The sequence below is a fragment of the Xiphophorus hellerii genome, chromosome 6, assembly GCF_003331165.1.
Source record: "Xiphophorus hellerii strain 12219 chromosome 6, Xiphophorus_hellerii-4.1, whole genome shotgun sequence".
In the NCBI taxonomy this organism is placed as follows: domain Eukaryota; kingdom Metazoa; phylum Chordata; class Actinopteri; order Cyprinodontiformes; family Poeciliidae; genus Xiphophorus; species Xiphophorus hellerii.
This window is the reverse complement of record NC_045677.1, coordinates 20006647-20028692: the sequence shown is the minus strand read 5'-3', so window position 1 is coordinate 20028692 and position 22046 is coordinate 20006647. Positions and strand designations below refer to the sequence as shown.

The 22046-nt window shown below is 36.7% G+C and overlaps 2 protein-coding genes across 3 annotated transcripts; one reads left to right on the top strand and one right to left on the bottom strand.

Moving 5' to 3' along the window:
- Nucleotides 1–1040: 1040 nt before the first annotated feature.
- On the bottom strand, nt 1041–7648 carry tcea1 (transcription elongation factor A (SII), 1). Of its 2 annotated transcripts, none has more exons than XM_032566177.1 (10): nt 7423–7648; nt 5612–5674; nt 5408–5513; nt 4483–4585; nt 4225–4370; nt 4082–4138; nt 3639–3793; nt 3382–3528; nt 3056–3127; nt 1041–1452 (listed from the first exon to the last, which is right to left on the bottom strand). In XM_032566177.1, the coding sequence occupies exons 1-10, from the start codon at nt 7495–7497 to the stop codon at nt 1444–1446; spliced, it is 933 nt and encodes a 310-aa protein (XP_032422068.1). In that variant the 5' UTR covers nt 7498–7648; the 3' UTR covers nt 1041–1443. The 2 variants fall into 2 exon arrangements, with proteins under 2 accessions (XP_032422068.1, XP_032422067.1); XM_032566176.1 differs by having other exon boundaries at nt 4225–4373; nt 7423–7646.
- Nucleotides 7649–12122: 4474 nt separating this feature from the next.
- LOC116721305 (oxygen-regulated protein 1) lies at nt 12123–21511 on the top strand. The gene is given in 4 exon segments (XM_032564939.1): nt 12123–12791; nt 14388–14547; nt 15919–19841; nt 19843–21511. Coding segments are annotated over 4 exon segments (6186 nt in total). The 3' UTR covers nt 21277–21511.
- Nucleotides 21512–22046: the final 535 nt, after the last annotated feature.

The window sequence follows — 22046 nt, the reverse complement described above, 5'->3', positions numbered from 1 at the left end:
AAAAGTCACTAAAAATATCTTCAGTTTCCTGCATTTCATACTGATTACACAAATTATCACTATAATGTAATACTGAGGAGATACAAGCACCCATAGGAGGTCTTGTTAAAAAAAAAGTGGGACAGTGCCACATAGGGGACAGAGTAAACATGGAGCCGAAACTACTTTGGTTACATACTGTAAGTCCACAAGTTATTTATTTCTTGCCTATATGCAAAATATCAATGAAACAGAAGTCTAAAAATGCAAATGACCCTGAACACACCAGTCTTGCAGGCTTAACATGTGGAAGGCAGTGTCATGCTGTGGGGATGCTTTTCTTTAGGGAAAGAGGTTGGAGCTGAATAGAGGGTGATGATGTAAGCAGAGGCGGTCCTAGCCTGTTTGGCGCCCTGGGCGAACCACCTCTTTGACGTGTGTTGAGGCAGGGGTGCATTTAAATGTTACAGGACAGTAGCTTTCGAAAACTAAAACTGGACACTCCTGGTTTAAATCAAAACAATAGCCTTGTCAAAGATCAATCAAAAATCAATGTAAGATTCTGTTTGAAAAAAATGAAATACAAATTTCAGTCTCTATTGTCCACGTCACAGTTATGCACTCATAGATTTCTCTAATCTTAAAACAAGAAGTTCAAAAAGGAAAAGTACAAGGTGCATAAACACTTTCAAAAGATGTGCTATGTGTAACTATAAATGCTCTTTATCGTAACATATTACTGGTCTGGTTTCAGCATGGCTTGTAGAAAGGCAGCAAAGCAGCTCATCAGCACAGAGTGTTTGCACCTGGCAATTACAAAAGCTCCATGAAAGGGGGAACAATTGTATTTTTCCTGATCCAACCAATGACATTATCCTGTCTCTAGACAGATTAATAATATGCATACATCTGCATTCACTTTGAAGTAATGAATATTCTACCAATTACAAAAACATACTCCCACACACTCATACAGAATGTGTGTCCGCTCAGATACTCACAGGCATTATAGCGATAGTAAAGGTTCGCATAGACTATGGAGCATAATAAAGGACAAGCAATTAAAATAACTCCTTTTTAATCAAATGGATTACACTTTATTGGGGAATTAAATAAAACAATACAATGCTGTGCCGAGAAAGCAAAAACAATATTATCCAAAGTGTTAAAACTACATATAAAAACGCAGATAAAAGAGAATGACACAAGATTCATGGCATATATATGACAGCGAGAAACAACTAATAACAACAGTAAGAGATTTGGAGAGAGGGGCCTTAAGGGAAGTGACAATAAGCTCAATCTATGACCATGATATTTACTCAAACGGTAACCGTAGTGGCATCTTGGATGTTGAGTACAACGCAACCACAGAATACAAAGCTCCGCTCTGCTGCAGGCGGACAGAACCTGGTCCAGGAATTTTGCTACTTGTCGGGAGTGCCGTGGATGACGCCAGCAGATTCAGCAGAACTAGAAGATGAGAAGAAGATTCATTGAGAAACATCACAGATTTTACCAATAACTGCTATTAATAGCAGGTTTAACAAAAGCAACTTGTTTAATGTGCTTTAAGGAAGTCACTTGGAAATACAAGATTTTGGAAATACAATCAAGTCATTTTAATAAATGTACAAAAAGTTAAACTTTGGTTATTCTTCAGGTTCTTAGTTGTAAGGTTCTGTGGTGTGTTTGCAGCCTTTCATGATTCTTTAATTTGTCCTTGTGATGGCCTATCCACCTTATTTGTTTTATGGAACATGACAAGGTTTTTCAGACATTATCAAGTTGTTGTTTTTTTTTAAGTTGAACTAACTGAGCTTTTCACAAATTTACATGATACTTTGTATACATTTGAACCTTTCAGTGGGTCTTAATAGCTTTGGCTACAAATAATAAAGAACTAGCTAATGTTTTTAAATATACTGTAGCTGTGTAGATATAATAAACAAGTTTTTCATGGAATAGTTGCATTAAATTTCCAAAACAGAATGACACTAAAAACACCAGTAATATTTTTATGCCCATTTTTCTTGTCATTAGGTTGAACAGTGGGCTTTTTTTAGGTAGATTTTAAAAATGCTATTTGTGCTAATTTTGATAATTATGGTTTAAGACAATGAAAACCAAAATGTTGCGTCTCAGAAAACTAGAATGCTGAGAAAAAAAATCATAAATCATAGTCATGAAAAGTTGTGTGGAAGGAAGAAGTGTGGTAGGAAAAGGTACACCAACAACGGGAACAACTGCAGCCTTTGAGTAGGACTGTCCAATAAAATCCATTTAAGAATTTGGAGGAGCTTCACAGGGAGTGACCTGAGGGTGAAGTCATTGCAGAAAGAGCTGCTACAGAAGTACCAAGAAAGGGAGCAAAAGCTAGTTCAATGACCACAGTGTTACTGTGCTTGATTGACCAGTAAAGCTTGCCTGACCAGAACCAGGAAGCTGACAAAAACCAGATCAAACAATGAAGATGGCCTGAAGGCCGTTGTCAAAGCAACAGCAGAGCCACAGGCTGATCACCTCCATGTCACTGCTGCATTGATACAGTAATTCATGCAACAGGAGAACCAACAAGGTTTTAGGTACAAATAAATAAACATGCATGCCTGACATTTCTCCTTTTTTATTAAGCTTATCTAATTTTCCAGTTTTCTGGTAAACTGAATTTCGGTTTTCACTGTGTAAGTTGTAAGAACTATTTTCTATGTGAAATGAATATAAAAAATAAGCAAGTTTCACTTTCTAAAATGAGTAACAAAATATGTTAAACTTTTTTGTAATATTCACATTTTTTTGTACATTTACCTGTCAGAACAGAAAACAGCACAAGATGTAAATCAAACCAAAATATTTTGTGGACCGATCATAAAGATCCCTTAACCTGCTGGAAAAATTCCCATGTTGTTCTGAGGTGAATGTGTTTAAACTAAATGTGAGATTTCTTTCAGAATGACAAGAACGAATGAATGCAGTGCAAAAACAAAACTGCACAAGTTCAAAAGCGTAATTTAGAGTCAGAAGGAGCTGCAAATGCTAGTTACCTAGACCAGGAAAAACTAATTAATTTGCATACCTTCCATCTATTTCCACACTGCTGGCAGAAGACAAACGTGGTCATCGGTTCATCAGCACTTCGAGTTTGAACCTACAAATCATTCAAGAAAATTGACACAACTATCTACCAAATATCATGCTTTTAAAATCCCCCTGATTATTCATTCAGAGTAATAAATCAAATAATATAAATAAACACACTTAAATATATTTCATGTATCCTAGTAGCATGCTAAAGTTTACAATACTGCAAATAGGTGCATTGTAACTGGAAATTTGAAATTAAACTTTTGTCTGCTATTTCATCACAACATAAATAAAGGCCTTTTCAGAGTTCATCTCTACCTGTGTGTAGGTGCAGTTCTTTCCCTTGCATTTGCCACAGGTGAATAAATCAGTTTGAGTGCCGCCGGTGGTGGCCATCTGGTGGTCCCTGACAGCTTCTTTGGTCAAATTCTTCCTCATTTCCTTCAGCTCGTCACTGGCCATTTCCTAAACAATGACAGCAGAAAAAAAAACTTTTAAATATATGTTGTGATTTCTGGTCATTCTATGCGCTGGAATATTAACAACATGGTTAGCACCATCAACAGACACCATACCTCTGCGGTCATCTTGGCCATCCGCTCCGGGGTTACACTCCCGCAGAGCACGGTCCTCCTTAAATTGGGATTTTTCATATCTTTTAGATTCGAGATCCGGCTCCGCACACGGTTCTTATATTTCATGTCTGTGTTCTTAAACTCTTGGAAGATATGTGGGAGCAGGTCAAGGACTTATATTTTAAAGAGGTGAAATTTTCTTTACCTCAGAACAAAACAAGAAGGCCAAAAATGAAAAACGTGATTGAAAATTGTTGAACTTTGAGTGTTTTCTTTCCTTAAAAACATAAATATGAAGTGGTTCATCGCGTTTGCCACTGAAATAACACTATTATTCCCAAATAATGTTATTTGGGAATAACACTATTCCCAAATATAGACAAATACATAACAAATGAATCCCTGAAACTGAGCTTCAATTAAAGTGAAAATGTAAAGGATATATTCTTCAATCTGTGCGCCGAGCTCCTCACAATCAGCACCAATGGCAATATGATCCTCTGAAAATGATCAAACATAGCTAACATAAATAAACCAGCAAAACGTAACCAAACAACATGACTTGGTGTGCAGTGTTGGGTTATACCTCCAGTCTGCAGAGCACTGGCCAACATCTCTCGGCACTTGAGCCGGATGGAGTCGGAGGTGGTTGGGGCGCGAGGAAAGGAGGTGGTAAACGTGTTGGAAGCGACTTCAGAAGTTTCACTTTTGCTGCTGGAATTACTGCTGGAGCTGCTGCAGAAGTTAGGAGGAACGCTTGAAATCAATGGAGGCAACAAAGCACTACGACAAAAATAAGAGAAAGCAAAAGGAAATAAAAACATTCAAAACATGTTTCTCTTACCTCTCTTCCTTAGGCTCTGGGCTTCCCTGCGATGGAGAGACGACAGGTGTTGTTTGTTCTTTTCGCTTCTCATCTGGAGCTTTTTCGCCACCTCCAGGCTCATCTGAAGAGTAATTATCCAAGTTTGGAAAATATGAATCTCAAGTATATATGATTAAAAAATATAGAATTCATATTATTAAACAAGGAGTTGACAGCTTCTACATATAGATCCTGGAAATTCCACAAATCAATCTAAAAAATATAATCATGATTTATTACTTAAATGTAACAATGATAAATTAACATTGAAAACAAATACATAAATCAGGTCTTACATACTGAACAAGTGAGCTTAAACATGTATATTTATAAAGAATAAATACAATTCAATCTTGTTTACAAGAGCACATCAATTTATGGAGACAATACTTCTGTAAACAAAAGTGATTGGTTTGAAGTGAGCTCTCTGAGAAGACTAGCCAATCATATGTTAGTCTTTTTGACATCCAAATGTAAAAAAAACATGAACTAAAACAATCTTAATAATTGTTTTATTAATTCTATAATAAAACAGGTACTTTAAACTTTCAAGATGCTTTTAAACATACCTACAAATTTTTACTGATCAATTTGACATATAACTATACAATTAATAAATTGCATAGCTTAAAGTCAGGAAACATCTGGATGCATTCATCTGTGCCTTTCAACATTAATTATGACCTATATAAGTAATTTATTTATCCATGTCATGTTGGCACCTGTACTACGCCAATTTATTTGCTAGATTTGCTGATGAATTTATTTCTCAGCAGTAAAAAATGTGAACCTCACAATTGTCATGTGTGGAGCTCATTGGTAACGGTATCACACTGGACATTCTCAATTTTCTTTTACGATGATTCTTATCAGATCAGCAGGAAACATCAACAATAAAAATTACCCAAAAGCTTCTTCCAAGACTTGATCAAAGACTTGGCGAGAGATGTCACCTCCTCATCTGTGCTTTGCTTGCGGATCGCATTAACAGACATTCCGATTCTGGTGGACTGTTGGAAAAAACAAACAAACAGTAATTTAGACTAAAAACACTGCCTGAATCCACAGGAACAAAAAAATACACATTAACAACAAAAAAAAGGCATACCTGGAGCAGCTCCAGAGTCATGGGTACACTCCGCAGCTCTTTCAAGAGATCCAATGCCCCAGCCTGCAGAGAAAAGGAGACAAGAGACGTTTGAGTGAAACTTTAATGCATCTAACATTGTTCCTATCTAGTAACTCCATTTGAGTAAAACAGACTCAAAACTATGGGCTACAAAAATTTGATTTCCTGAATTATCTGTCTACTCTAAATCATTTTGAAACAAACATACATTACTTTTAATCCTATATTGTGGCAACTATTTTGACAAAGTGTGACTCTGTGTAGAGTTCGGCATAAAGCACTTGGAGATTAGTAGGTTGTTTTATGTTTAGCACATTGTAACTGAACTGTCACAACAAAGATTTATGAAACTGACTCTTTTAGAGTAGACAGACGTCTCATAACAACAGCTAGTATTACTCAAAATGTTAGTATTTATCATCAGTAACTCCTACCTAATACTGGTAAAAATGACTCAAAGTTGTATAACAAAAAATATGATGCTTGAATGTAGTTAGGAATGTGGAAATATCAGTGCTATATATAAACTTATTGATATTAAAGTGAGAAATTTAATGTGTGATTTTCTGAAATGTAACAGGGTTAAATACATGATTGATTTTGAATGTGTTACTATTTTTAACTAAATGTTATTTTTCTTATGGTTTTTAATGTGTGTGCATAATTATGTGTGAACACTATGACTAAAAATTATATTAATAATCTATATATTTTAAATGAAAACTTTAACAGTGACATTAAAATAATACAAATAAATATCATTGAAAGAAATCACACGTTAGCAACTGTACTGATGCCAAGGTAAAGTTTACATTTTATTTTCAAGTCCCTCTGACTGATACATTATCATGTATAAAATTTTATATTAATGTCAATACAAAAATTTGTTTGTAAAGATCCCCTTTGGCTTAAAAGATAAACCTAAAATAATGTAAAAATCAGACAAATTAGGTCCAGTGAAGTTTACAACATACAAAACAAATACATAAACAAACTTAGGGGTAGTGTGTTTTTAATAGCAACAGCCTATCAACTGAATGCTGCTCTATTACCAACAAAAGCTGCAAAAACTAAACAAAAAAACTAAAGTTTCCTCATTCTTAACTTTCGTTTCAGGGCTAATGTTTTGATATTCCCTTTAAATTACAATTTGGGCTCAACCCGAGGATTCATTTTAAGTTTGCAAGCATTGTTCTCATACTTTAGAGTAATCAGAGTAGTAAATGTTTACATATTAATCTATAATTGAATTAACAATTTGCTACAGCTTTATAAATGCTCATAACACACAGTAGTAATAGTTGCTTGGCGGCTACACATTGAGTGTCCAAGGCGAACTGGGGAAGCTAATTCACACCGTATCAAATGCATATGACTTCTACATAAATTATATTATCTCATCTTATGCTGTATTGTCAAACGAACACTTTTGAATATCCCATGGATCATTTATTGATTTTTTTTTTCACGCTTATGAACCTTACAATGCTCCTTAGGCTGCTAACTGCTAACTTTTTAGTAGCACAAATAAACAGACTGACAGCAAACAACTTGTTTTTGTCAGCAAACGGGTTAGTTCCAAACTTCATGAATATTAGCTGTGAGTCTTTATGCTGGAGATAGGTGTGAGTAAATTCGCGGAATAAATAACTAATATTTGCATCAGAAATGTTCTTATTGCGTGAACTTGCTAGAAGCTAAATTAGCCGCTGCTGAGCTCCATCGTATCCCATTAGCGTCCATGCTAGCACGGTCGGCTAACAGCGTTCATCTCTCTGAGAACATCTCACCCCGTTTTTCTTCTGCGCCATTTTATCCATCTTTTTAGCGATTCTGATTATCTCCTCTTCCTCCTTCTTCCCCATCTTGATTTATCTGACAGAACGGGACAAAAAAGGCGCAAGCGAAAAAGAAAACACGGGACAAAAAAACCACGCCAGTGAGGAAAAAGCGGTAGCGGCGGAGGCGGCAGCGTCAACTTGGCGGACCGGGACCACACAGCGACTGCCCCCGTTGTGTAGCAGACCTGACTAGAAGATGCCCGCTTGTAAGTTCCAAAGTGGAGTTAATCGAGCCAGAACAGAAAAATGGATCATAGTCGCCGGTTGCTATAATAATCACACAGAACCAGAAAACATCTTTTATTATTATTATTATTTTTTTATCACATAACTTTACTTTTAATAAAACTTCAAAAATGTGTTTCTTTCTACAACCAATAACAATTTCAGCATTTTTTCAGTAATGTACGGAATGCCTTCAGATGGCGCCAAAGCGTAACTTTTTGACACTTGATGAGTTGAGACACGACACGGTATGTTTATTTAAATCTTGCTCACTTTTAAAAAGTATTATTTAACCAATTTCTTCTTATCAAAAACCAGCGACTATACACACAAACTAAATGAACCTATTGACACATTAGCACATACTTCTGGAAAAAACAAATATTTTGGAACATTGTGTGTATTGACTAAATGCATGCAGTTGGACTTGAATCAGCTTGGTAAATGATCAAAGATTGTAAGGGGTCCTTTAGTAGAATTTGATTTTGGTCCCTACTTTTAATTAAACACATAAGCCACAACTACACCAATGATATTCCTTAACTTGTCCAAGATTGTTGTTGTTGTTTTTTGTTTGTTTGTTGTTTGTTTGTTTGTTTTTTCAATTTTCAGCTGTTTTGCATTTAAGACTCCTAAATTTAATGGTAAAAAGAGAATTGTACAGTGATGTTTGTGCCATTAGTTTAAAATTAGTTTAAAATTGTTGCGATCACAAATTAATTGAGGGATTTTTAACAAATAAACTTCCTAATGCCATTAAAAAGGATCACCCTGTCAGATGTATTATGATGTTGCTATTTTTTCTCCCTTTTATGATTCTAATAATCATTAGAATAAATAAAAAATCAAGTCAAACTAGATAATTCTGTAATTAGGAGTGGGAGAACCTTTCCAAATCAACCAGGTTTGTAAAGCTAATGGTTGTGAAGTGTTTGTTATGACAAACAATGAGCATCACTGTGGAAAGAATTTGGTCCTACTCTCTCCAGGATTGGCTTAAATTCAACCATACTGTAGGATTTTCAAAAATGAACTCATTGTTTATAGTCATATCACAGCATGTCACTTATATCTTAGTGCAGACTTACTCCAAAACCTTGTTGTTTTTTTTAGCCATTCAGAGGTGGACTTATTGGTGTGCTTTGGATCAGTGTTTTGTTGCATACATCAGCAATTATTGATTTAACAAGGCTGTTTTTCAAATAGTGACAGGACTATTTGGACAGCTTTCTGTTGTTGTCAATAAAATCCTAATTTGATAACTGTTTATTAATATTTAGCGACATCATTCTTGTCATTAAAATGTGTTTGATAATCATCTAAAACTTTTAAGTGTGGTAAAATAGTAAAATCACAACTTACTTTTTTTAGATCACACAGTTTTTTGTGCACAAAAGGCAAAAGTACAAACACTTGTCAGTGGTGTTTTGATTGTATAGTGTACTAATACTCTGATGTATATTGTGACTTGTATTGGCTATTAGCTTGGACCACTCTCACGAGCAGTTCCCACCTTTCAGGACGCTGCACATGTTGGTGGGATTTACCAGCAGATTATGCTCAGTTAGGAACAGATGGGAATTGGCACAAGGCCTGTTACCTGAAAAACAGTGACACAGTGCTCAGTTTCTCATGCAAATACAACATTGGTCCATTCAATTCAAAGGCAAAGTCTAAAAATCTAAAAATCTGTTAAAAAAGTATATAATTTACTGTGGGGGCACAGATTATATATTTTATAATCTGAAAATATACATTATTTTCTGATCTTATATTTCAGTATCAACATACTTCCACGATCACAGGTACTAATACAGATACAATGTTTGTCCTGAGGTCTGATTGTGGAATTGCCAGGTAAAACTTCTGCTTAAAGACTTTATTCTGCCTCCTGCTGTCAGCAGGTGCACAAAACCTTCAAACTAATCCCTATTAGGCCTAGACCTCACAAATCTGATTATGGTGGCCGCCTGCAAATTCCGACTAGTTCGAGCCACCTGTGATATCTGTTGACAACAGTATTGCCATCATTTAACCCAGAAAATGTAATTAATTTCAAGAACAATCACAGTTTTTCTCAAGTTAGCTATGACGTTTTTTCTTTACAAACACGTAAATTCCGTATTTACTTTCGTGTTGGCTTTGAGCACAAACAATAAATTATCAATGAATTGTTTACAGGTAAAATTACAATTAGAAAGTGTTTTTTATACGAAATTTGAAACTGATTTCTCGGACAATTATAAAAATGTGTTTAAATATTAATAATAACAAGTTACATTGTCCCAAACTTGTAAGAAATAAGTAATTAATGTTTTGAAATTTAATATGAGTAAAATGTGTTGTTTATTTCCTTTTTATATATATGTAAACATATATATGTATATATATGTATATTTCCTCCACCTTAGGTGCTGATTAAGTGTTAGCAAAGATTAAGCAAATTGGCCATGATGTTGCATGTCCCAAAATAGCCTCCAACGCAGCTGAGAGGCTTTGATCAGCCGTGGAACACAACAGAGGCAGGTTTTGAATTGTTTTTGCCGTTAAAAAACTAGAAGAAATGCACCTTTTGTGGTAAGTTTTGCTGATTACATCAGTTGATTTGTTAGTTTCCTCACTGGAATTTATCTTATTACTTTTAGATTGCAATCTGTCTTTATGTTTAAGGCATGGAAGGCCTGGGTCCATGTTTGCTTAAAGCTAATGTTGGCAGTAACCGGAGGAGAATTACTGGTTTGGAAAGAAATTAAGTTCCATACTAATATGCTATAATGTACAAAATAATACATTCTCTTTATATGTATGCATATAATGTCAGATATGTTTACTGTATTAATGCTGACTATCTTTATACAGCTTCAGTCCAGAACTATGCTATGTTATGTTTTTGTCTATGATAACATAGACACAAAATAGATTGAAAGCATTAAGGAATTAGTAAGTTTAACATGCTTTGCTGAACATTATGCTAAGGGAACAGCCATAAAAAAGTCCTAATTTCCAGTAATAGACTGGAAATTAGTCTATTAATTTCCAGTTAATAATAAAACATTATTTATATTCTCAATATAAATATTTTTCTTCCTTTATATTGAGAATATATGACAAAATATCAGAAATTGAACCCAACACAAGAAAGTAATATTTGAAAAAAACCCACAAAAACATTTGTCTATGTTCTCCATCAACCTGATCTTGTTATGATCTTAAGGAATTTGAGTTTTGTTGTCCCTTTGTTTTTTGTTTCTGTCAATTTGTTTATGGTTATTCACTAATTAGCTCTTTTGCCACTATTATTGTTTAACTAGCCTGTCATTATTTCCCCTGTGTGCCCCCATTGTTTTTTTGTTAGGTGTTCTGTATTCAATAAGCAATCAGTTCACAATAACTCCTGTTTTATGCCTTAATTTGGGTCTCAACATCAAATTGTGACAAAAAACAGATTTCAGTCAGACACTTGAAAGTACATTACAAGACAAAATAATCAAATTAAACAATGTGTGTAATGTGTGTATGTATTTCTTAACAGAAGAAATACATACCAAATAAATAATAATAAATGTGATACAAGTTTGAAAGATACATTAAAGCATTTTAAAACTCTTAAGGCATAACATTACCCTCTCTTAAAATGTAGCTTTGCAAAAGTTTTAACACATGAAAACTTAGCTTTTAAGTTAAGCTAAGTTTTTGGAAAACGTAGCTTTTAAGAAAGCTAGGTTTAATAAATAAAAAATCTGTATTCTCCTTTTTAAGAGAATGACTGAGATCTGTTTCCACAAGACAGGGAGCTAAAAACTAAACACTGCATAAAGTTTATGAAATTCTGGAAATGAGTAAGATTTCTGCACCATGAAAGCAGAGATTTAGCATGAAGTTGTTACTAGACAGTCGGATCTTTAAATTACATGGATTACTCCCATTAATGGTTTTATATGTGATGAAAAGCATTTAAAAGTATGTCCTTACTTATACATGAGGGCATTGTAAAGTCTTTTGAAGATATGGAAAGGTAGTGTTTTGAACTAAAGTACTTATCAACATTTTATAAGAAATAGCTTAAGAAATGGCAAAAAACTAATTTGCATGTGTGGATTTTTTCGTGTGACAGTTTGCATGATTTTTTAAACAGTTTTTAACAGATGTCCAAAAAACAAAAAAGAAACAACAACTCCCAAAATCTAGTTTATTCAATGATTTAATTAGTTTCTTTTGAAAAAAACTGCTATAATTTTTTGGGATTCAAACACAAAGACTAGCTTAAAAAGCTTAAACTCAACTCTGGTTTAATGTGAGTATAAGGAAAGATAAAAGCAGATTTCAACTTTATGTGCGGATGAAAATTAATAGGGAAAACTACCAAGCCTAAAAAGTTACATTTCTTCTTTTTTCTCTTTTTTTCCAAGTCACTTTCTTACAATATGAGCAACACATCTATCCAGGACCCTCCAGCGGAGGAGATGTCCTCTAGCAGTGGACAGATGTTGCCCTCTCGGCCTGTGCAATCCGTCTCGGAGCCTTCAGCTTCTAAACGGGTATGCTTCTACAAAAGCGGTGACTATCAGTTCAGTGGGCATCGGATGATAGTCACTGCCCGCATCTTTAAGACATTCGATGCTCTGCTGGACGCTCTTTCCAAAAAAGTGCCTCTGCCATTTGGAGTACGAACCATAACTACACCTCGAGGAACTCACTTTATCAAAGCTTTGGAAGACTTACAGGATGGGGGAGCTTACGTGTGTTCGGATCAGAAACGGGTGAAGCCATTAAACCTGGAAGAGGTGAATCGCAGGCAGGTGCCTTGGAACGCGACAAGGCCTCTCAATGCAAGACGGCATAAGAGGCAGGAGCTCAAGTATCATCAGTTTGGCAGAGGGACTGATCCAAGCAATAGGCCAGCGAAGGTCACTGAGAAAGTGGCAGTACGGACGCCCAAGAAGTTCACAGTTATCAAAAACAGGGATCCTACAGTTAGACGAACCATTGTGTTGCAAAGAAGAACAGCACCAACTTTTGATGCTTTGCTGGATTACCTCTCCCAGATACTCCAGTTTCCAGTGCTGAAACTCTACTCTACAGATGGCAGACGGGTAAGTCATTGGTAAAACTAGAAATATAATTAAAGGATATGTGAAATAAGAAAAGTTATCTAAGCAGGTTGAAAAATGTACCCATTTTGCTTTGCATTTAAACCTTTGAACCATTTGAAGACGCAAATTATTATTTTTTATTTACAGTTATGTTAAGGGGAGTGAGTCATTTGGGAGACTGGCACAAAGTCTTGTATTTGACTCCAGACCTTTAATGACACGAAACAGGACAACAATACTAGGTGACAGAACCATATATAACCATGAACCTAAAATAACAAAACAAAAAGTGGCAGAAAAAAACATTTAGTATGATTGTTTTCAAAAACAGTTAAGTTTAGAATGTGTTAGTTGTAGGAAATTTGATAGTTATATTTTACACACAACTCTCCTGTCTCTACTGTTGGTGATTAGATAATTGTTTTTTTACATATTTATGAAGTTTTAGTTTTATTAGAGAAAATGATTTAGAACTTCAACAATCCTTGTAATTTCAAGAAGTACTGTCACAATAATGGCTCCTGAAGCACAATTAAAAATAGAAATAATAATATTTGGAACAAGTAGTTGGTTTTATAAACACATCTCTCAAATGCTTTGTCTAATGAAGAGGGCAATCATTTTGCAATCAGTAAACGCCAAAATAACAAAATGACTTCAGGTTAAGAGCAGAAGGAACTTTTCAGTTAATTTTAGAGAAGACAAGAGAGATCTTGTTTTAAACATAATCAAAACATATTTTATTCTATAGTGTTTAAAGAACAACAGATAAGTGATAACTTGTTACACAGATGCTGTTTAGAGCTTTAGAAGTATTTTTTTCTTTACAGTGGTACTTTTTCCAACATTTAAATGATTCCGTGACTTTACAGTCGGAACCATGCTGAGGACTGTTCTGCAACCTCTTTAGGCATTCCTAATCTGCTGTGATTCTTAGTTCTTTATCTAATGACACCCAGGACTATATTAGGCAGAGATTTCTTTGGGAAACACTATCAGGATCATCTTGACTGTGAACATTTTCCCAGTGTCTGTCACTTATCTAATAATTAAGTTCAGTATTTCTCCTGAGACCATTTAATCTAATCTTACCAAGTTTCTGATACTTGAACTTTATATCACCTGGTCTGAAAAGACGAAAATGTTTGGCTGAAAAGTAGCCATTTATCCCGAAAGAGAGTATGTAGAATACATCTTTTTTTATATATGCTGTATTATAAAAAGGATTCCAAGAAGTACTTTAGAAGTGCTGCCTAAACATCCCCCCCAGTGAGAAAATGCCTTAATCCGGAGTGTCCTTCAGTGACAAAGTAAAGATCAAGAGCACCACATGCAGATTTCGGCACGTGTTCTGGTGAAGGTTTGACAGTGTGAATTAGTGTCTCACAGACTGTGAGCAAAATTTATAATAGCCTTAATGTTAAAGAAGCAAAGGTTTGTTGTAGCAAAGGTTAGCAATTACTAAAATTCGCAATTTTAGTAATTGCGAATTACTAAAATTCGCAATTACAAAGTAACAAATATACCTTTTCAATTTCAAAAACCGACATTGATAATTCCTGTCGAGTTTAACTTGCCTCCAATGTCTTCCTCCAGGTTGATGGTCTTGCTGCACTTATCTTATGCTCTGGAATCATTGTGGCAGCTGGCAACGAGCCTTTCAGATTAGGAAACCAGCGTTTTCACAGAGCAGGCCAGACGGCCCAGATTATGTATGTGGAACATGTGGAACCATCAACATTAAACCCCAGAATGCGTAAGTGTTAATTACTATTATTGCAAAAAAAAAAAAAAAAAGAAAGAGAAAAAAAGCAAAACAGGTACACCTTGAAGAATAATACAAACGATTAAAAATGTATAAGAAAAAATGTATAAGAAAATGTATAAAACTCATCTCTTTGCTCTGGCCTTTGACATAGCTTGAGATGCTGATTTTTATTTTATCTTTTGTTGATTTTATTAATTGATAGTTCTTATTGCTGCTTTGTAAGAGCTATCAATTACTAGAATTGATAGCTCAATTCTAGTAATTGAGCTATCATTCAGGACAACCAGATAAATCAATTCTAGTAATTGATAGCTCTTTGATAGTCTAATTGATAGTCCTGTCAAATTTTAGACTTTTCTTCTAATTGATTTTGAGGTTTTTCTAAGTGTATGGCACTTTGACCTTGTATTGTGTTTGATAACTAAAGCTGAATTGGACTGGACTGGGGAAAATCCTTTTTACTAGCGCTATACATGACAAAAACTAAATTATTACAGTTAACTCAGTTAAATCAGTATAATAATATTTTTGTAGGAACACATTCAAGAAAGTATGCTTAGGCTAGTTTCTCATAAATGACAATGAAATTGGAGAATGATGTCATGACAGTAAATGAAATATTGGCCCATATTCATCCCTTTCACCCAAGTTGAGCTACTTTTTTCTATCTTCAAACACAGGGCCAAAACATTTTAGTGTCACAATACAGTCTGCCCTTTTTTCTACATATGTACATTGACCCATTGGAGTTTAATGTAATAAAAACTGCAAATACTTTTCAAATTTATGTATTTGTATCTTATTCTTGATTTGGCTCCCTTTGTGGAAAATGCTACACTTATATTCTTATTTTTTAAACTTTAAGACACTGATTGTGCTTGTTAGGTATAAACCTTGTATGTAAACTCTTTATCAAACTAAACAAGGAGAGGAAATATTTGGAGTCTATCCTCCTCAGGTCTTGAACCAACTCCTTGAAAACCAGAGCTCTGCAGAAAATGTAAATTGGGACAGAAATATATATATCAACAGCTTTGCCATAAATGTAAAATATTATTTCATTAGTTCAATGTCTAAATTATTTGGTTTCCTTTATATTACATATTTCATTTCTTTATAAATGCTGCCTAAATATTGCTATTTTTATTTCTTAGTGTATTTGTATCTGTTTTCAATGTAATTTCCTTTTAGTTCATTCATTTTCCTATGAAGCCCCTTGGATTACCCTTTTTTAATAGGATGTATACCTAAGCTTACCTAGATGAATGCAGCATAATATTTATCCAATAATAAATATTTTTCTTTTTTCCTCACATGCCCTTCACAAACGTCTGTATATTATTCATCAACCAACTCCAGAGAAAGATAAATCTTTATCCAGTGGAAGAGGCTCAAGAAACTTCTCCGTGTCATCAGAGCGATTCATTGTCAACCAGATAAACAAGTCCCAGAAAAGCAGCTTGAACGGCTACCTGCACCATCCCAGTGGACTGTCTGAAACAGAAGCCCATCAGCATCATGCAGCCATGGAGACATGCGAACCTGAGAGGATAGAAGATAATGAGCATGTTAGCTACGTCGTCCCTCATGATGACGACATTGAAAAGTCATTCCGCATAAACCAAGACGGCAGCATGACAGTAGAGATGAAAGTTCGTTTGACGATAAAGGAAGAGGAGATGCTTCACTGGACAACCACGCTCAGCCGCTCCGGCCTTAACAAGAAGACAGTTTGTGCCTCCCTCTCTGGGTCAGACAACAGCTCACCTGACTCAAACAATGCTGTTGCCAAAGACTCCCCAGGTATTGAAGAGGATGAAAGAAAAGAAGAAAACTACCATGACGGAGCTGCAAGGGGCGTTGCCTTTAATGAAGAACACATCTATAAAGGTTATAGTTCCACAACTTTGGGTAGAGCAAAAACACGGTTTAAGCGGACTCCTACACCAGGCCCACAACAGGTGAATGAGAGGGCTTCGGTAGAGAGTGTGAAAATGGTTACAGAGACAGGATTTCAAAAGAGCACCCTGGGACATTATTCGTATATGGAGAGAACTGCTGATGGCGAGACTACCGAGGGCTATTGCGTTGTCAGACATAGCAGCAGCAGCAATAAGCCTAAACCTTGTAGGACGACGTCATCAGAAGCAAGCAGCAAACGCTCCTCTGTCAAATCATCAGGGGTTGCTGAGGTCCTTCAGATACAGAATGGTGGAATGGAGGTCACGGAGACCGTGATGCATATTTATGAGAGTCAAGGTTGCTACGACAACTATGTTGCAAATGAGGAACTTAGCGCAGATGGCACTTCTTTGCATGGCTCCCCTCCGGTTGCAGAAAGCAAACCGTCCACTTCCTCTGGGCCTCAATCATCTAGCAATGATTGTGATATAGATTGTAACTGGCAGCCGCCCACCACCGACTCACTAGAGAGGCAGAAAGAGGAGATGCTATCACTTTCATCAGAGGCAGGATCTCTAACACATCAGGCTGCAAACAATCTGTCCTCGGTAACTGAGAATGAGGCTGCCGGCTTACAAAAGGTGGAAACAGTAAATAAACATAATGCTGCCAAAAGTACTAAGAAGAAAAAGATTGCTAGGCCACTTTTCAATGAGAAGAGTTCAGTTTCAACAAACAGCTCAGATAAAAAACATCAAGAAAGCATAAAAGGCTCCTCAAAACATAGTAAATATTCATCTACTGACAAACTGAGCAGCAATGCCAGTGTAGGAAAAAAGAGCCTGAGTTCATTGGAGAGATCGAAAAGTTCACTGACTAGTAAAGGAACAGAAAATTCTCAGTCTAAGAAGTCAATCAAAGATGAAAAAATAAAAAAGGATTCAGCCTTACTACTTAACCCTGGACAGGCTAAACCAAGCCCACAGCAGAAAAAAAGTCAAAACAAAATAGCATCAAACAATGGACACAATATTAACACTCCAACCGGGAGGCCTCAGATGAAGAAGAACATGTCAGACATTTTACAAGCGAAAAAGCCACTTTCACCCAGTCAAAAGACAATCAGCAGGCCAAAATCTATGACTGAATGTGGACTATCATTACCCAAACCACCACAGGAACTGAGTGAGAGTGGGTCTTTACCTTCTCTGAATCCTTCTTCTTCAGAAATTCACCAGTATGTTGAGAACTGGTTGGAAAATGCCAACCCAGACTCTGTGCCATATGCAGACGAGGTGATTACAGATGGAGCAGAAACTCAGGCAAAGGTTGTATTTAAGATAGGTGATGACTCCGAATCAGATGAAATAAATCAATGCCAGACTAGCTTAAACGATGCCATGAAGAAATCCTCCTCTTGTTTATCAGTTCCTCTTTACCATGAGGGGTTGGCATCAGGTGCACAGCAGGGTGAACAGAGAGCCCGAGGTGTTTGTGTTTCAATGCCAAGTGTCAGGTGTGACCCAGAAAACAATGAGAATAAGCTCAGGTTGCACAAATCTGTTGAAGCCCTTGGTACAAATGACAGTGAAATGTCTTCGTCTCACTTGTTGAGCCCAAAGGCAAAGCTAAGGCCAGTCCTTCGCCAGGTTTGTTCATCAATTCAATGCATCAGAAGAAAATCTACCAGCAGCACTGCTCCCACTCTTCAAAATTCAAGCAGCCTTCCTAATTTCTCAACACAAGTTGCCTCAGTGTTTGGCTCATCGTGTAAAGCCTTCATCTCATTCTTGTCGGTGATGACGCTGAGAGACAATATTAAAGGCTCCCAACTTGGGGAAGGTAGCCAATCAAGAACCCCATCAGAGGCCATGCTAATGATGGAGTCTCTCCAGAAGATTTCTGCTATGGAAGATGAAGAAGAGCAGAGGGCAAGTCTTACCGACTTGCAAAGCAGAGCATCTTCTCAGCTAAGAGAATACTGGAAGGATTTCCAGATTTTGAGGGAGAGACTTGAAAGTGAACCACTTTCCCCCAGAGTTTCAGAGACTGAGTTTGCTCTGGATGTTGTCTCTGATGGCGGCGATGCATTCGAGGATCAGCAAATGGTCCTAGATGAGCTCATGGAGGAGCTAAACATGCCACAAGACCTCAGAGAAGAGATTGTTTCCACAATCCAACAAACCAAAAGTTTCTACCCTGCTGAGGAAAGTACTTTTGTTGAGACTGTTAGAAACCAGTCAGATTCAGAGGAAGATTTAGAGCGATTTGTCGGTGATTGTGAAGAGGAAACAAAAGATTCACCAGAGCCTAGAAGTACAACTGGGGACTTAACCGAGACCAATCATGAAAATGACGATGAGGTGAATCCGGAGTTAGCCACAGAAAGTCTGATAATGTCAGAAAGAGACAAGGAATTAAAAAATGAAAAGCAGGAGACAGAAACTGTCAATAATTTAGGAAATAATGAAAATGTAAATGTTGATGAAGAGGATGACAGGGAAGAATTGGAAAGGGAAAGGGAAATAGAGATGGAAGTGAAAACAGAGATGCAGGGGGGTTCAGAGGAAGAGAAGACAAGTGAAGGGGAATTTGTCCAAAAAATAGAGGAAGTAGAGGAAGCAATGACAGGGGATGAAGAGGTTACTCAAAAGAGACTAGAGGAGGAGGAAGAAGCAGTTGAGGAAACAGAAAATGCTGATACAATTGAAGATACGGATGAGCGGGAGGGGGCGGGAGAGACAGAGGAGGAAGGAAACAATCAGGATGCCCAGACTGAAGAGAATGAGGAACAAGATGACGATGAAGTAGAGAGTATAATTAATGAGGAGGAAGCAGAGGAGGAGGTCATGACGGAGGGACAGGAAGATGAGGAAGAGGAGGAGGAGGAGCAGGAGGAGGGGGAAGAGAAAGGAGAGGAACAAGATGGAGAGGAAAGTAAAGGCTCTCTCCCTGGGGAAACAGATGAGGAAGTAGAAGAGGAAGAGGAAACTGAGAGAAAAGGGGATGTAATTGAGATGCTTGAACATGAAAACATGGATCCTGATATGATGTCAAAGGCATCTACTTTTACAGTTGAAGGCAAGACTGATGAGGAGGAAAGTGAGCAAATTGAGGAAGATGTTGGAGAAAAAGAGGAGGATGAGAAAGGGCAGTTAACAGATGAGGTTACTGAAGAAAAAGGAGAAGAGGAAATGGAAAATGAAGAAGAAGAAAAAATCGAACATCAAAAAGATGAGGAAACTGAGAAAGAAACAAATGGAGAAAAGTGTGATGAGGTTGAAGGGGAGGGAAATAGTCTGGAGGATACAGAAACTGATTTGGAGAAAGAAACACCAGAAGATGAAGAAGTTATGAATGAGTCCGACAATGAGCAAAATGCAGGTGGCAGGAAAATCTGTAGTTGAAGAAGAGAGGAATGTTAGTGAAGAAAGCGAATCAAATCAGAAATTAGAGCAGATGGAAGTGGTACAAAAAGATGAGGCACGAGAAGGAGCTATTTTGGATGAAGTGGACAGTTTTCCCGATGATCAAGATTGTGAAACAATGCCGGAAGAAGCTTCTTGTGTGCAGCACAGTAATAGTTGTGAAGAAACAATTGACACTCTATCTAAATATTCCTCTGAAGGCCAGTGTGAGAATAAATGTACAGACACCATTCATGAGACAGATGAGGGAGGAGAAGAGGATAGAAGAAACAGTTTAACTAATCCAGTTGAAATTTCTCAGGAGCTACTTGACTTTGTGAATGATGCTCTCCAGTCTTACACGCTTATATTTACATACGACACTCAGGGAAATGTTAGAATTGTGCCTGATAATGCGAGAGTTGTGCAAACTAAGCAAAGTTTGATACCAAAACCGAGAAAGGATAGTTCTTATGGTCTAAAATGCCTACCAAGCCCCGTCACGTCTGATTTATCAGATTACAGACCAGAGACGTCGGGCAGTGGAGGGTATAAAACTCAAGAGTCTGTAGATATTGTCTCAGAAAGTGGAGAAGAGCCTTTAGAGAAAGCAAACAGCACTGGGAGAAGAATGTTAGAAAAAAGGCACTCCAGACTGTCACCTTCAAGTTGCTCATTAAAAAGTGGAAACAGCCCTCCTTCCAGTGATGAAGTCACTAAAGCTTCAAGGGAGGATCTCTCTTATTTCAGTGCTGCAAGCTCATTAAAAGCTGAAACCGAAGCTGAAACACAAAATCCACAAGATGCACCTTTAAGCTTTGATAAAGACTCAGCTGATGGGGTTTTGATTGATCGAGGGAGATGGCTTCTAAAAGAGAACCATCTCATACGGAAATCCCCCCCTGTCTCTCTAGCAATGTATGGTAATCTGGACAGTACATCCACAGACACAGGCCAGGAAAACACAAGCGTCGATTCCCCAACTTACACTAAAACCCAGCACAGCCCCCTTGCTGCCATATCCTCCTCCGAGCTCGAGGAGATGGCGAAACCTCTGACTCCAAAGTGCACCTACTACAACATGCCACATGGAAGCGACTCTGACCCCTTTTTGGAAGACGTCAGTATCAGGAGTCAGAAACATGACGCAAGCAGCATAAAAGCAAGAGGCTTCAGAGTTTCACCAATTGTTGACACTTCCAAAACTTGGGCTAACAGAAATGGCAGCCTGTCATCATTTGCTTCAGTTGAGTTTAAAATACCAGACAGAAAAGTTCACCCTGAGGTTGACTCCTCTGCAGCAATGCAGCGAAGAAGGACATCTACTGGTGAACAGGGTGCACTGCAAGCTCAAGACTCTTTGGACTCACTGCATTTGAGATGTGGGCAGTACTGCCCGATACTATAGAAGAAGGACACTTAACTTTGAAAAAACAACATTATCCCTGTACTTTCATGGCATTTTTGTCTTGTGTTGCTTATAGAAAATGTTCTCTCCGTTAAATTGTAATCAACAAGACGTGCTAGCTGTATTTGGTGATTGACAAGAGTTGTGCCTCTTACTTGTATTCTAGTCAAAAGTTATTTTTATACTTACACTAACTTCAGTGCTGTCTTCTGGGTGATTGCTAATGAATGTATTTTGAAAATAAAAATGACCTATTTTTTACCAAATTGGTGCCTCACACAGTCATTGCTGAATAATGTAACTGCAAGCACCACAGAGAAATGCCTCTGACAAATTTTATGTATCTGTGCGTTTTCTATTTTTAAGAAATGAACAAAACGAAGAGAAAGATCTTTATAGAAAGAAGCTGCAACATTTTATGAATAACTTTCTTTTATGTAATATTTAGGGTTTATGACTTATTATCCTTGTTCATCCTCTGATTTCATATTGCAAATATGTAAAAACCTTAATTTTACTTTTTAATGTGTCCTCAGATAGTTTTTCAATTCTAGTGGCTCCCAAAAGACATACTGAATTAAAATTCCCTTCTGCTAGGTTTTTGTGATGTCAAAAATGAGACTAAATCAAGACACGCTTCAAAAAAGTAGCTTGAAAATATCTATACTTAAAAAGTAGCTTTTATTTACCGGTAGTTTTATTTTTGATATTTCTTCCTCTAATAATATTTTGGCTTTAAACTTGAATTGCACAGGGTTTATGTCAATTAT

What these genes read in the sequence shown, in the direction of transcription:
- tcea1 (XM_032566176.1), bottom strand. Translation starts at nt 7,497, where the DNA reads ATGGGGAAGAAGGAGGAAGAGGAGATAATCAGAATCGCTAAAAAGATG. An exon ending in TGACTCTGGAGCTGCTCCAG is followed by an intron (nt 5,514 to 5,611) that starts GTATGCCTTTTT and finishes TTTTTCCAACAG; the next exon opens with TCCACCAGAATCGGAATGTC. An exon ending in CCAGAGCCTAAGGAAGAGAG is followed by an intron (nt 4,374 to 4,482) that starts GTAAGAGAAACA and finishes TAACTTCTGCAG; the next exon opens with CAGCTCCAGCAGTAATTCCA.